Source organism: Nerophis lumbriciformis, linkage group LG03 (genome assembly GCF_033978685.3).
Source record: "Nerophis lumbriciformis linkage group LG03, RoL_Nlum_v2.1, whole genome shotgun sequence".
Lineage (NCBI taxonomy): Eukaryota > Metazoa > Chordata > Actinopteri > Syngnathiformes > Syngnathidae > Nerophis > Nerophis lumbriciformis.
The window spans coordinates 46,954,470-46,967,417 of record NC_084550.2 but is presented as its reverse complement, the minus strand read 5'-3'; the positions used below and the strand labels follow the sequence as shown (position 1 = coordinate 46,967,417).

At 39.9% G+C, this 12,948-nt stretch overlaps 1 protein-coding gene across 1 annotated transcript in view; it reads right to left on the bottom strand.

Moving 5' to 3' along the window:
- The window catches only part of aldh1l1 (aldehyde dehydrogenase 1 family, member L1), a 74,155-nt gene that overhangs the window by 10,563 nt on the left and 50,644 nt on the right, over positions 1 to 12,948 (bottom strand). Inside the window, exons 15-18 of the mRNA XM_061937956.2 lie at positions 8,767 to 8,917; positions 8,615 to 8,685; positions 3,792 to 3,897; positions 3,632 to 3,719 (exon numbers count right to left, since the gene is read on the bottom strand). Of these exons, the coding sequence (XP_061793940.2) occupies positions 3,632 to 3,719; positions 3,792 to 3,897; positions 8,615 to 8,685; positions 8,767 to 8,917 (416 nt within the window). The remainder of the gene's footprint in view (positions 1 to 3,631; positions 3,720 to 3,791; positions 3,898 to 8,614; positions 8,686 to 8,766; positions 8,918 to 12,948) is intronic.

Genomic DNA, 12,948 nt, shown 5'->3' with positions numbered 1-12,948 from the left:
TATAAGTCGCACCCCCGGCCAAACTATGAAAAAAACTGCGACTTATAGTCCGAAAAATACGGTAATCAGTTCCGGGTTAAGACTTAACCCGGGAGATACGCGCATTTGTTACACAGTCTGTGATCACGATGAGACGCGGCCCATTTTGCTTCAAAACAAAACTTAGGATAAAACAAAAGTAACTTTTTGGCATTGCAGCGACAAACATTTTTTATAATCGGCGCACATTTAAAATACCATTTCAAAGCAAAATACGTACTCGAGGATGGCACCGACAGTGTTAATCCTCTTGGTGACTTATTTTGTAAACAGCTACTAGCGACAAAATCTAGTGACTTTTCCCGGGCATATTGGAGACTTTTTTTTGTGTCTTGGAGACTCTGAGCTGAAAGCAAGCAGTGACGGCTGCTGCCGGTCAGCTGGTGCTGCTGTGCCGATAGCTATATGCTAGGAAACTAGATAATTTTGGCCCCTTCTATGTACATAAAGTGATGAAAAGTCCATTATAACTTATGGGACGGCGTGGCGCAGTGGGAGAGTGGCCGTACGCAACCCGAGGGTCCCTGGTTCAATCCCCACCTATTACCAACCTCGTCATGTCCGTTGTGTCCTGAGCAAGACAGTTCACCCTTGCTCCTGTTGGGTGCTGGTTAGCGCCTTGCATGGCAGCTCCCTCCATCAGTGTGTGAATGTGTGTGTGAATGGGTAAATGTGGAAGTAGTGTCAAAGCGCTTTGAGTACCTTGAAGGTAGAAAAGCGCTATACAAGTACAACCCATTTATCATTTATTATTTATTTAACTGTTCTTGGCTTCTACACCAACCCAAATGTGAGTGGGTGCAAGGTGCCGACTAGTGTTGAGAAAAGGGAAACGGCAAGATATGGACTTTCACAATATTATGTCAGACCCACTCAACATCCATTGCTTTCGGTCTCCCCTAGAGAGGGGGGGTTACCCACATATGCGGTCCTCTCCAAGGTTTCTCATAGTCATTTACACCGACGTCCCACTGGGGTGAGTTTTCCTTGGCCTTATGTGGGCTCCGTACCGAGGATGTCGTTGTGGCTTGTGCAGCCCTTAGAGACACTTGTGATTTAGGGCTATATAAATAAACATTGATTGATTGATTGATATAGTTACAGACAGACAACTCTTTTTACAACTTTGAATAACTGCACGGACAGACAAGTCTTACACGGCAGGAGTCTAGCAAAAGTCTCTTGGAAAAAGACAGCCAATCAGGGTTCCTGTTTCACACAAATCTGAATACGGACTGAGACATTTTTTTACGGACATCCAACTCTTAGACATGGATTGCTTTAAAAATACACACCTCTGAATACGGACACACACCTCTTTCTTGGCAGAAACTTAGCAAAAAGTCACGTGTGAAAAAACAGCCAATCGAGGAAATAGAGATTTTCTTTTTTTTTTAACCCACAGACAACTCATAATACGGCCAGACAACTTTAAACACTGCAAATGATTTTTGCTACAATAATACTTCCATAGCTCCTACCGACAAAACCGAATTGTTTACTTGTCAAACTGGATATCTGCTGGTATTGGTTCATCTTTCACAACCCTAATGGACAATGCAAGGGCCAGAGTCAAATGGCCTTTTTAAGTCAACAAAGCTTATCAATCAATCAATCATCCATCCATCCATTTTCTACCGCTTGTCCCTTTTGGGGTTGCGGGGGATGCTGGAGCCTCAGTGTAACCTGTATCGCTGTTGATCAAGTATGCGTTGCATTCACGTGAATGTGCGTACAGAAGCCGCACATATCTTGTGACTGGGCCGACACGTTGTTAGAATGGATGAAAAGCGGACGTGAAGACAGCTCGTAGAGAACGTGTTAATGAACTCCCACGGTACTTCCACCTTCCACAAACTGTTGAAGAGACGTGTTGACCAAGAAATTCCCACAACACCAAGAGCCTCAAGAAACTCAAAGCGAATCTCGTCCACCCCTGGAGCTTTGCCACTGAGAAGTTTTTTGACTACATCACCAACTTCTGCAATGGACATGTCCGCATTCGTCTCCTGTGAGTCCGCTTCCTATGGGGTTGAGAAGGGACTTGAGGAATTTCTTTCATTGCTCAATTATATCCTCAGTTGCGCTTATACACAAGCAACAGTCAGCAGCCTTGAAGACGGAGGGAAATAACCTTCTCACTCACTGGAAATTACTGGAACACATACGCACTGCGCCTGGGGACTATGAATAAGCCCACACCAGCTCGCCTTCTCTCCCATGCAGCAATTCCAGAGTATAACCAGGTCCAGTCCCTCTCGAGGAGTTTGGTTCCAGAATCTGAACTTTGGGTTAAGGTGAGTATTAGAGATGTCCGATAATGGCTTTTTTGCCGATATCCGATATTCCGATATGGTCCAACTCTTAATTACCGATACCGATATCAACCGTTACCGATATATACAGTCGTGGAATTAACACATTATTATGCCTAATTTTGTGGTGATGCCCCGCTGGATGCATTATACAATGTAACAAGGTTTTCCAAAATAAATCAACTCATGTTATGAAAAAAAATGCCAACATGGCACTGCCATATTTAATATTGAAGTCACAAAGTGATTTTTTTTTTTTAACATGCCTCAAAACAGCAGCTTGGAATCTGGGACATGCTCTCCTTGAGAGAGCATGAGGAGGTTGAGGTGGGCGGGGTTGGGGGGGGGGGGCGGGGTTGAGGTGTGTGTGTGTGTGGGGGAGTGGGTCGGGGTTAGCGGGGGGTGTATATTGTAGCGTCCCGGAAGAGTTCGTGCTGCAAGGGGTTCTGGGTTTTTTGTTTTGTTGTGTTTATGTTGAGTTACGGTGCGGATGTTCTACGAAATGCGTTTGTCATTCTTGTTTGGTGTGGGTTCACAGTGTGGCGCATATTTGTAACAGTGTTAAAGTTGTTTATATGGCCACCCTCCGTGTGACCTGTATGGCTGTTGACCAAGTATGCTTGCATTCACTTGTGTGTGTGAAAAGCCGTAGATATTGTCTGACTGGGCCGGCACACAAAGGCAGTGCCTTTAAGGTTTATTGCCGCTCTGTATTTCTTTCTACGACCGTGTACACAGCGGCGTTTTACTGTAAATAGTCATAAATTTTACTTTTTGAAACCGATACCGATAATTTCTGATATTACATTTTAAAGCATTTATCGGCCGATTATATCGGCAGTCCGATATTATCGGACATCTCCAGTGAATATTTGTCTAGTCGGAACTTCTCAACCTCTTGCGCAAGCTTAGTCTCTTTCCCCACCAGGCAGGTGACAGTTCAAGAACCAGATTTGGAAGACAAAGACCAGGTTGCCCAGGCGCTTGCCCTGGACCGCCACCATGCACTTGACCCCTTAAGTTCACCCCTACAGGTGGTTAGTCTTCAGAGGGGAGCTACTGTTTGGCTTTTTCTGGTTTTCTTCAGAAGAAAAACTGTCTTATATGTCTTATGTTGTGAGTCGTTTGAAGTGTTTTGGTGTGAACAGGACTATTTCCTGATACCATCCAGCCTTAAGTTTGCTTCCATGTCAACAAAGTCTTACAAACTTGGAGATGTTCATTACAGTAGGGGTTTCCAGGTGAAGAAAGCCTTTTTAGAAGCTAAATATTCTCACCTGATCCTGGAAGAATGTTAACCACGCCTTTAGGCAATCCTGCTTTCGCTGCCAACTCAGCAAATTTCAGAGCTGTCAGTGGAGTCACCTGGAACGGAGCATTATTTAAAGAATTTTCTTGAACCAGCACAAACTGAACACGCAGTATCATGCTAGCAACCTGAGCAGGTTTTAGGACCACTGTGTTTCCTGCTGCCAGACAGGCTGCGGTCTTCCAGGCCAGCATCATCAGAGGGTAATTCCAAGGAATCACGATTGCACACACCCTTAAAAACCATTCAAAAAGCACAAAACACATGTCGTATCATAAATGCTCATTATCTTTTTTTCGCTTTTTTCCATCTTCTATTACCGGTAAATAAAACACTGTTTATAGTGGTACTGTAATCAAGGCAGTGACCTCACCGAATCAAGACATTAATAATATTGTTATATATATGTATAATTGTTATGTCCGATAATATCGGCCTGCCGATATTATCGGCCGATAAATGCGTTAAAATGTAATATCGGAAATTATCGGTATCGGGTTTTTTATTATCGGTATCGTTTTGGGTTTTTTTTGGTTATTTTTTTATTTTTTTATTAAATCAACATAAAAAACACAAGATACACTTACAATTAGTGCACCAATCCAAAAAACCTCCCTCCCCCATTTACACTCATTCACACAAAAGGGTTGTTTCTTTCTGTTATTAATATTCTGGTTCCTACATTATATATCAATATATATCAATACAGTCTGCAGGGATACAGTCCGTAAGCACACATGATTGTGCGTGCTGCTGGTCCACTGATAGTACTAACCTTTAACAGTTAATTTTACTCATTTTAATTAATTACTAGTTTCTATGTAACTGTTTTTATATTGTTTTACTTTCTTTTTTATTCAAGAAAATGTTTTTAATTTATTTATCTTATTTTATTCGTTTTTTTAAAAAAAGTACCTTATCTTCACCATACCTGGTTGTCCAAATTAGGCATGATAATGTGTTAATTCCACGACTGCATATATCGGTTGATATCGGTATCGGTAATTAAAGAGTTGGACAATATCGGAATATCGGCAAAAAGCCATTATCGGACATCCCTAATAATTATATATACAGGTAAAAGCCAGTAAATTAGAATATTTTGAAAAACTTGATTTATTTCAGTAATTGCATTCAAAAGGTGTAACTTGTACATTATATTTATTCATTGCACACAGACTGATGCATTCAAATGTTTATTTCATTTAATTTTGATGATTTGAAGTGGCAACAAATGAAAATCCAAAATTCCGTGTGTCACAAAATTAGAATATTACTTAAGGCTAATACAAAAAAGGGATTTTTAGAAATGTTGGCCAACTGAAAAGTATGAAAATGAAAAATATGAGCATGTACAATACTCAATACTTGGTTGGAGCTCCTTTTGCCTCAATTACTGCGTTAATGCGGCGTGGCATGGAGTCGATGAGTTTCTGGCACTGCTCAGGTGTTATGAGAGCCCAGGTTGCTCTGATAGTGGCCTTCAACTCTTCTGCGTTTTTGGGTCTGGCATTCTGCATCTTCCTTTTCACAATACCCCACAGATTTTCTATGGGGCTAAGGTCAGGGGAGTTGGCGGGCCAATTTAGAACAGAAATACCATGGTCCGTAAACCAGGCACGGGTAGATTTTGCGCTGTGTGCAGGCGCCAAGTCCTGTTGGAACTTGAAATCTCCATCTCCATAGAGCAGGTCAGCAGCAGGAAGCATGAAGTGCTCTAAAACTTGCTGGTAGACGGCTGCGTTGACCCTGGATCTCAGGAAACAGAGTGGACCGACACCAGCAGATGACATGGCACCCCAAACCATCACCCAACCATGCAAATTTTGCATTTCCTTTGGAAATCGAGGTCCCAGAGTCTGGAGGAAGACAGGAGAGGCACAGGATCCACGTTGCCTGAAGTCTAGTGTAAAGTTTCCACCATCAGTGATGGTTTGGGGTGCCATGTCATCTGCTGGTGTCGGTCCACTCTGTTTCCTGAGATCCAGGGTCAACGCAGCCGTCTACCAGCAAGTTTTAGAGCACTTCATGCTTCCTGCTGCTGACCTGCTCTATGGAGATGGAGATTTCAAGTTCCAACAGGACTTGGCGCCTGCACACAGCGCAAAATCTACCCGTGCCTGGTTTACGGACCATGGTATTTCTGTTCTAAATTGGCCCGCCAACTCCCCTGACCTTAGCCCCATAGAAAATCTGTGGGGTATTGTGAAAAGGAAGATGCAGAATGCCAGACCCAAAAACGCAAAAGAGTTGAAGGCCACTATCAGAGCAACCTGGGCTCTCATAACACCTGAGCAGTGCCAGAAACTCATCGACTCCATGCCACGCCGCATTAACGCAGTAATTGAGGCAAAAGGAGCTCCAACCAAGTATTGAGTATTGTACATGATCATATTTTTCATTTTCATACTTTTCAGTTGGCCAACATTTCTAAAAATCCCTTTTTTGTATTAGCCTTAAGTAATATTCTAATTTTGTGACACACAGAATTTTGGATTTTCATTTGTTGCCACTTCAAATCATCAAAATTAAATGAAATAAACATTTGAATGCATCAGTCTGTGTGCAATGAATAAATATAATGTACAAGTTACACCTTTTGAATGCAATTACTGAAATAAATCAAGTTTTTCAAAATATTCTAATTTACTGGCTTTTACCTGTATATATATATATATATATATATATATATATATATATATATATATATATATATATATATATATATATATATATGTGTACAATTCATGCATATACGGATGCCAGTTAGTGTGGCTGTGCTTTAATACGTTGTGTAAACCTCACTTCCCGTGCCCTTAAGAGCCACGCTGGACAATGAGCTGACTGGTTTTTAGCTCATTGCCAAGTGCTGCTGGACTTAACTCTCATTTGTTGGCAATTTGTGGTCGTTGGTTCGAGCCCAGGGCTCCCACTCCTCCACAAACACCACCGAGCCTCATTTACAACTACAAGAAACTACAATACACTCCGACAAGTACTTCAATTACAAGAACCCACAATACGCTGCTATAGCTACGGGAAACAACGAGTACGCTACAAGTTCAGCTACTACAAGAAACTAGTACTACAGCTACAAGAACCTGTAATTCCCTACTACAACTACAAGAAACTACAAGTACACTAGTAAAGGTACTACAACTACAATCACTACTAAAACTACATGCAACTATAAGTACACCAGTACAAGTACTACAACTACAATAAACTAAACGTACACCAGTACAGGTATTACAACTACACAAAACTACAAGTTCAATAATACTTGGAGTACTGCAACTCCAAGAAACAACAATACATTACGACAATAATTTACAAGTACACTAGTACAAGTACTATAATCACAATATACAACAATACACTACTACAACTACAAAAAAATGTAAGTACACTACTGCAACTGCAAGAAACAACGAGTATACTAGTACAAGTACTACAACTACAAGAAACTTCAAGTACACTACTTTAAATACTACAACTACATGAAACTACAAGTACACTACTATAAATACCGCAACTACAAGAAACTACAATAAACTACGACAACTACAAAAAAAACTGCAAGTACACTACTGCAACTACAAGAAACTACGAGTATACTAGAACAAATACTGCAACTACAGGAAATTACAAGTACACTAGTACAAGTACTATAATCACAATATACAACAATACACTACTACAACTACAAAAAAATGTAAGTACACTACTGCAACTGCAAGAAACAACGAGTATACTAGTACAAGTACTACAACTACAAGAAACTTCAAGTACACTACTATAATGACTACAACTACAATAAACTACAAGTACACTATTATAAATACTACAACTACAAGAAACTACAAGAAACTTCAAGTACACTACTACAACTACAAGAAACTACAAATATACTAGTACAAGTACTACAACTACAAGAAACTGCAAGTACACTACTAGAAAAACTACAACTACAAGAAGCTACAAGTACACTATTATAAATACTACAACTACAAGAAACTACAAGAAACTTCAAGTACACTACTACAACTACAAGAAACTACAAATATACTAGTACAAGTACTACAACTACAAGAAACTACAAGTACACTATTATAAATACTACAATAAACTACTACAAGAACCTACAAGTATACTAGTACAAGTACTACAACTACAAGAAACTTCAAGTACACTACTATAAATACTACAACTACAAGAAACTACAAGTACACTATTATAATTACTACAAGAAACTACTATAAACTGCAATTATACTAGTACAAGTACTACAACTACAAGAAACGACAAGTACACTACTACAACTACAGGTATACTGGCACAAGTACTACGACTACGAGTATACTAGTATAAGTACTACAACTACAAGAAACTTCAAGTACACTACTATACATACTACTACTACAAGAAACTACAAGTACACTACTATAAATACTACAACTACAATAAACTTCAAGTACACTAATACAACTCCAAGAAACTACAAGTATACTAGTACAAGTACTACAACTACAAGAAACTTTAAGTACACTACTATAAATACTACAACTAGAAGAAACTACAAGTACACTATTATAATTACAAGAAACTACAATAAACTACTACAACTACAACAAACTGCAAGTATACTAGTACAAGTACTACAACTACAAGAAACGACAAGTACACTACTACAAGTACAAGTATACTGGCACAAGTACTACGACTACTAGAAACTACAATACAAGTACAACTACTCTACTACAATTGGTAAAAGTACAATAAGCTACAAGTAGTACAACTACAAGAAACTACAAGTACTATGACAAGGGTACATTTAGTCCAGACAACTGGAAGACGTGGCCAACAAGTACGAGTACATGAATGTTGTAGTTTGTAGTTTGCTTTACGCTGCAAAGTTTATGCCAATCCTCACAATAGAAGTTCTTCTTACCCGATTGGTTCCTTCTTAGTGAAGGTGAGGTTGCGGTTGGGTCTGGCCTGGTTGATGGGGATGGTGCTGCCCTGCATCAAACACATTCCTGGTATTTGTTGGTGTCATAGGTCATGTCAACATGTAACGTTTCCCATCAGCGGACACATTACTTGAATCTTATCACACCAGCCGGCGAAGTAGCGGAAAGTCTGGATGGACATGCCGACGTGAGTCTTGAGGGCCAGAGTGTAAACGGCTCCGGAGTCCATGGACTCAATGGTGGCCAGCTCTTCCTGGTGCTGCTCCATCAGATCTGCCAGCCTGTTGCATGGAAGCACAATTGAGCTTTGTTCAGTCTTGGATCTTTACATCGCATATTAAACCCATAAATTGTAGATAGTAAGCTAAATATAAATCTATGACATTTAAAGTGGTGTTTTTCAACCAGTGTGTCGTGAGATACAGTCTGGTGTGCCGTGGGAGATTATCTAATTTCACCTATTTGGGTTTAAAAATATTTTTTGCAAACCAGTAATTATAGTCTGCAAATGCTGTGTTGTTGTTGAGTGTTGGTGCTGTCTAGAGCTCGGCAGAGTAACCGTGTAATACTCTTCCATATCAGTAGGTGGCAGCCGGTAGCTAATTGCTTTGTAGATGTCGGAAACAGCGGCAGGCAGTGTACAGGTAAAAATGTGTCTAATGCTTAAACCAAAAATAAACAAAAGGTGAGTGCCCATAAGAAAAGGCATTGAAGCTTAGGGAAGGCTATGCAGAACAAAACTAAAACCTAACTGGCTACATAGTAAACAAAAACAGAATGCTGGGCGACAGCAAAGACTTACTGTGGACAATGTACATCCGAACATGACATGAAAATCAACAATGTCCCCACAAAGAAGGATAAAAACAACTGAAATATTCTTGATTGCTAAAACAAAGTAGATGCTGGAAATATCGCTCAAAGGAAGACATGAAACCGCTACAGGAAAATACCAAAAAAAGAGAAAAAGCCACCAAAATAGGAGCGCAAGACAAGAACTAAAACACTACACACAGGAAAACAGCAAAAAACTCAAAATGAGTCACGTCATGATGTGACAGGTGGTGACAGTACACCTACTTTGAGACAAGAACTATAGTGATGCATGGTTGGTTATGGTTTAAAGTTATATCCAACAATTGCGACAACGACGTTTTACTGTCAACTGAGTTTCGTTTTTTTAATGATTTCTGCTGGTGGTGTGCCTCCGGATTATTTCTATGAAAAAAATGCGCCTTGGCTCAAAAAAGGTTGAAAAACACTGGGGTATGCGATCGCCAGGGTTTGTGTATATTTTAGTTAGTTATCAAAATAACACAAAGTTATGCACAGACTTTCAAGAAGTGTCAAAAATGGGGTGAAGAACAAGTGATTACCGTATTTTCCGGACCATAGGGCACACCGGATTATAAGGCGCACTGCCGATGAATGGTCTACTTTTGATCTTTTTTCATACAAAAGGCGCACCGGATTATAGGGCGCATTAAAGGAGTCATACTATTATTTTATTTTTTTTAAATGTAAAAGACTTCCTTGTGGTCTACATAACAAGTAATGGTGGTTCTTTGGTCAAAATGTTGCATGGATAATGTTTTACAGATTATCTTCTAGCCGCTTTCTGACAGTCGCTTCCGGATGCGCCGTTTTGTGGGCAGTCTTATTTACGTGGCTCACCTTCGACAGCGTCTTCTCCTCGTCAACTTTGTTGTAGCGGTGTAGCGTGCAAGGACGAGAGTGGAAGAAGTGTCAAAAGATGGAGCTAACTGTTTTAATGACATGCAGACTTAACTTCAATCAATAACGGAGCAGCGTCTTCTCATCCGGAAACAACAACACCGGAAATGTGTCCCGTGAAAAACGGTCCGACCGGAACGCTCTAATAACTAAAGTTCCTTGGATGAATAATGTAAACTCACTACACCGGTATGATTTCGCGCTTTCATGGCGAGTTTACTGACAGATATAAGTAAGACCTTTACACTACTTTATATTAGAAATGGCAACAGTGGAGCATGAATGTCCCATAACAAGAAGATAGAGAAAAAGAAGAAGCCTATCGACTACGGTGTCGGCACAGACTACAAAGACGGATGTGCACAATTTTTCAGGACTTATGCACATCCCAAATACCGATCAGCAGGTACCAGAAGGTAAGAAAAGTTGCTTTTGCATAGTATTGGGAAACAAAACGCCAGATAATATGTCTTACCTTATACACACACCATAATAATACTCCTATGTTGAAGCACATCAAGCGCTTCATAGCTTACCAAAGTCGTACTAAAACATTTTGATAGATTTTTGAGCGCCGTGTGTAATGTTCTATATTTTCAATGGAACATATAAAATGTTGGTGTTGTTTACTTGAGTCATATTGCCATCATAGTGCAGTCTACACATATCTCTTATGTTTGACTGCCATCTACTGGTCACACTTATCATTACACCATGTACCAAATAAAATTGTTTTGAGGTCGGTAAGCAAAACCAGAATTATTCCGTTCATTAGGCGCACCGGGTTATAAGGCGCACTGTCAAGTTTTGAGAAAAAAAAAGGATTTTAAGTCTACCTTATAGTTCGGAAAATACGGTAGATTCTAAACCTTACGTTAGAGATGCGCGGTTTGCGGACACAACCGCGGAGTCCGCGGATAATCCGCGGGTCGGGCGGGTGACATGACGAAAAAAATAGATTGTAAATAGATTCGGGCGGTTGGCGGTTGAACCAATTCGGAAATATATATACATAGTTAAATGTTGTTACCCACATACGAAAAACGTATAGATTTTATCGGTCCTTTAGGTGGAGCTGATGGTGCATCACCGAAAAAGAAAAGGATTGACTTCACAGAATGGGAGGAGTATACACCTGTGCTTGTTGAGCAAGTAGAGGATTATTCCTCTACAAACTACCATCTCGACGGATCAGCAGAGGAAAATCTACTTTCCTTTTGGGGGAAACAAGGACAATCATTCCCACGACTACAACACCTTGCCAAGAGAATCCTATGCGTCCCAGCAACAAGTGCCGCAAGTGAGCGCTCCTTCAGCGCAGCAGGGCGCATTTTAGAGGCCAGGCGCTCTCGCCTGAATCCTGGCACTGTAGATGCCATTTTATTCCTGCATAGTGCTAACAAAAAAAAAAGTAAGTAGACATACGGTTGGATATGTTAAACGAATTAGTCTACGTTACCTAGGCTATACCAAATAAGCCCATGTCTAACCTATATTGAGTTCGGTCAGCTGAATAATTTTGATGGTTACGTGTTGTTTGGGCGCACTACAATGCAAAGGAATTAAGGCAATTGCGTTGTTTATTGTGTTTTTTTCTATTCGAGATATACTACCGTGTGTTAATTATTTGGCCTCGCTTTCAAGTGAAGCGCATCTCCGATTGGCGACAATGTAAGGCTATTTAGCCTGCTTTGTTTGTCGCGACCGTCTATTTTCATTATAATTCAAGTTTGATGATAAAGTGCAGTCTGATGGGTTTGATTTCCCCCCTTCAGCTATTTGCCTTGGCCAATAAGTTGCAGGTAATTTATTATTATTATTTATTTAATTTATTTTTGTTTAAATAGGGATGACATACATATGTTATTGTATAACTTAAGTTTGTGCGCGTGATTGACAGCCTAAGGCTTATGAGGCACATTTTTTATTTATTTTTTTATTTCAACTTAAAAACGTATGAGCCTATGCCTATGCCTACAACATAGACTATGTGTTTATCTTTATTTTCCTGCCTGTCGTTGACAATGGAGATTGTCTGATATTTTGTCATGGCTGCAGATCAATCAATAAAGGTTCATCTTTGTCGCGAAATTGTTCACTGTTTCACTGTGCACCCCGCCCTCGTCCCTATTTGAGCATTATAACGTTAACAAGTTAATATTCATTGAAATAAATTCAGAATTTTTTTTTCACCTAACGAAAATATAGGCCTAGTCTTTCTAAAACATTTTTTTAACTTCTTAAAAGCCTCGTTCTGCTTGCTGCAACTGCGCACAAAAAGTGTGAGGAACGCACTCCTGATCTGAGGGCATTGGCAACAATAGTCAACACTTTCTTAATGGAAATGACAATAATACTATAATAATGATAAATAATATTATCACGCATTAATATCTCTTAGCCACTAATGCGTGGCCAAGAGATATTAATGCGTGGCACACATTGAATGTCTCTGCTACATTGGATCAGTCTCCTTTCTTTAACAGGCAAAATCTTTCTAACCTCACTAATGCCTTGCATCGTCTATATTAGATATATAACAACGGGTGGGTGGCGGGTAGGCGATTTGATAAAATGT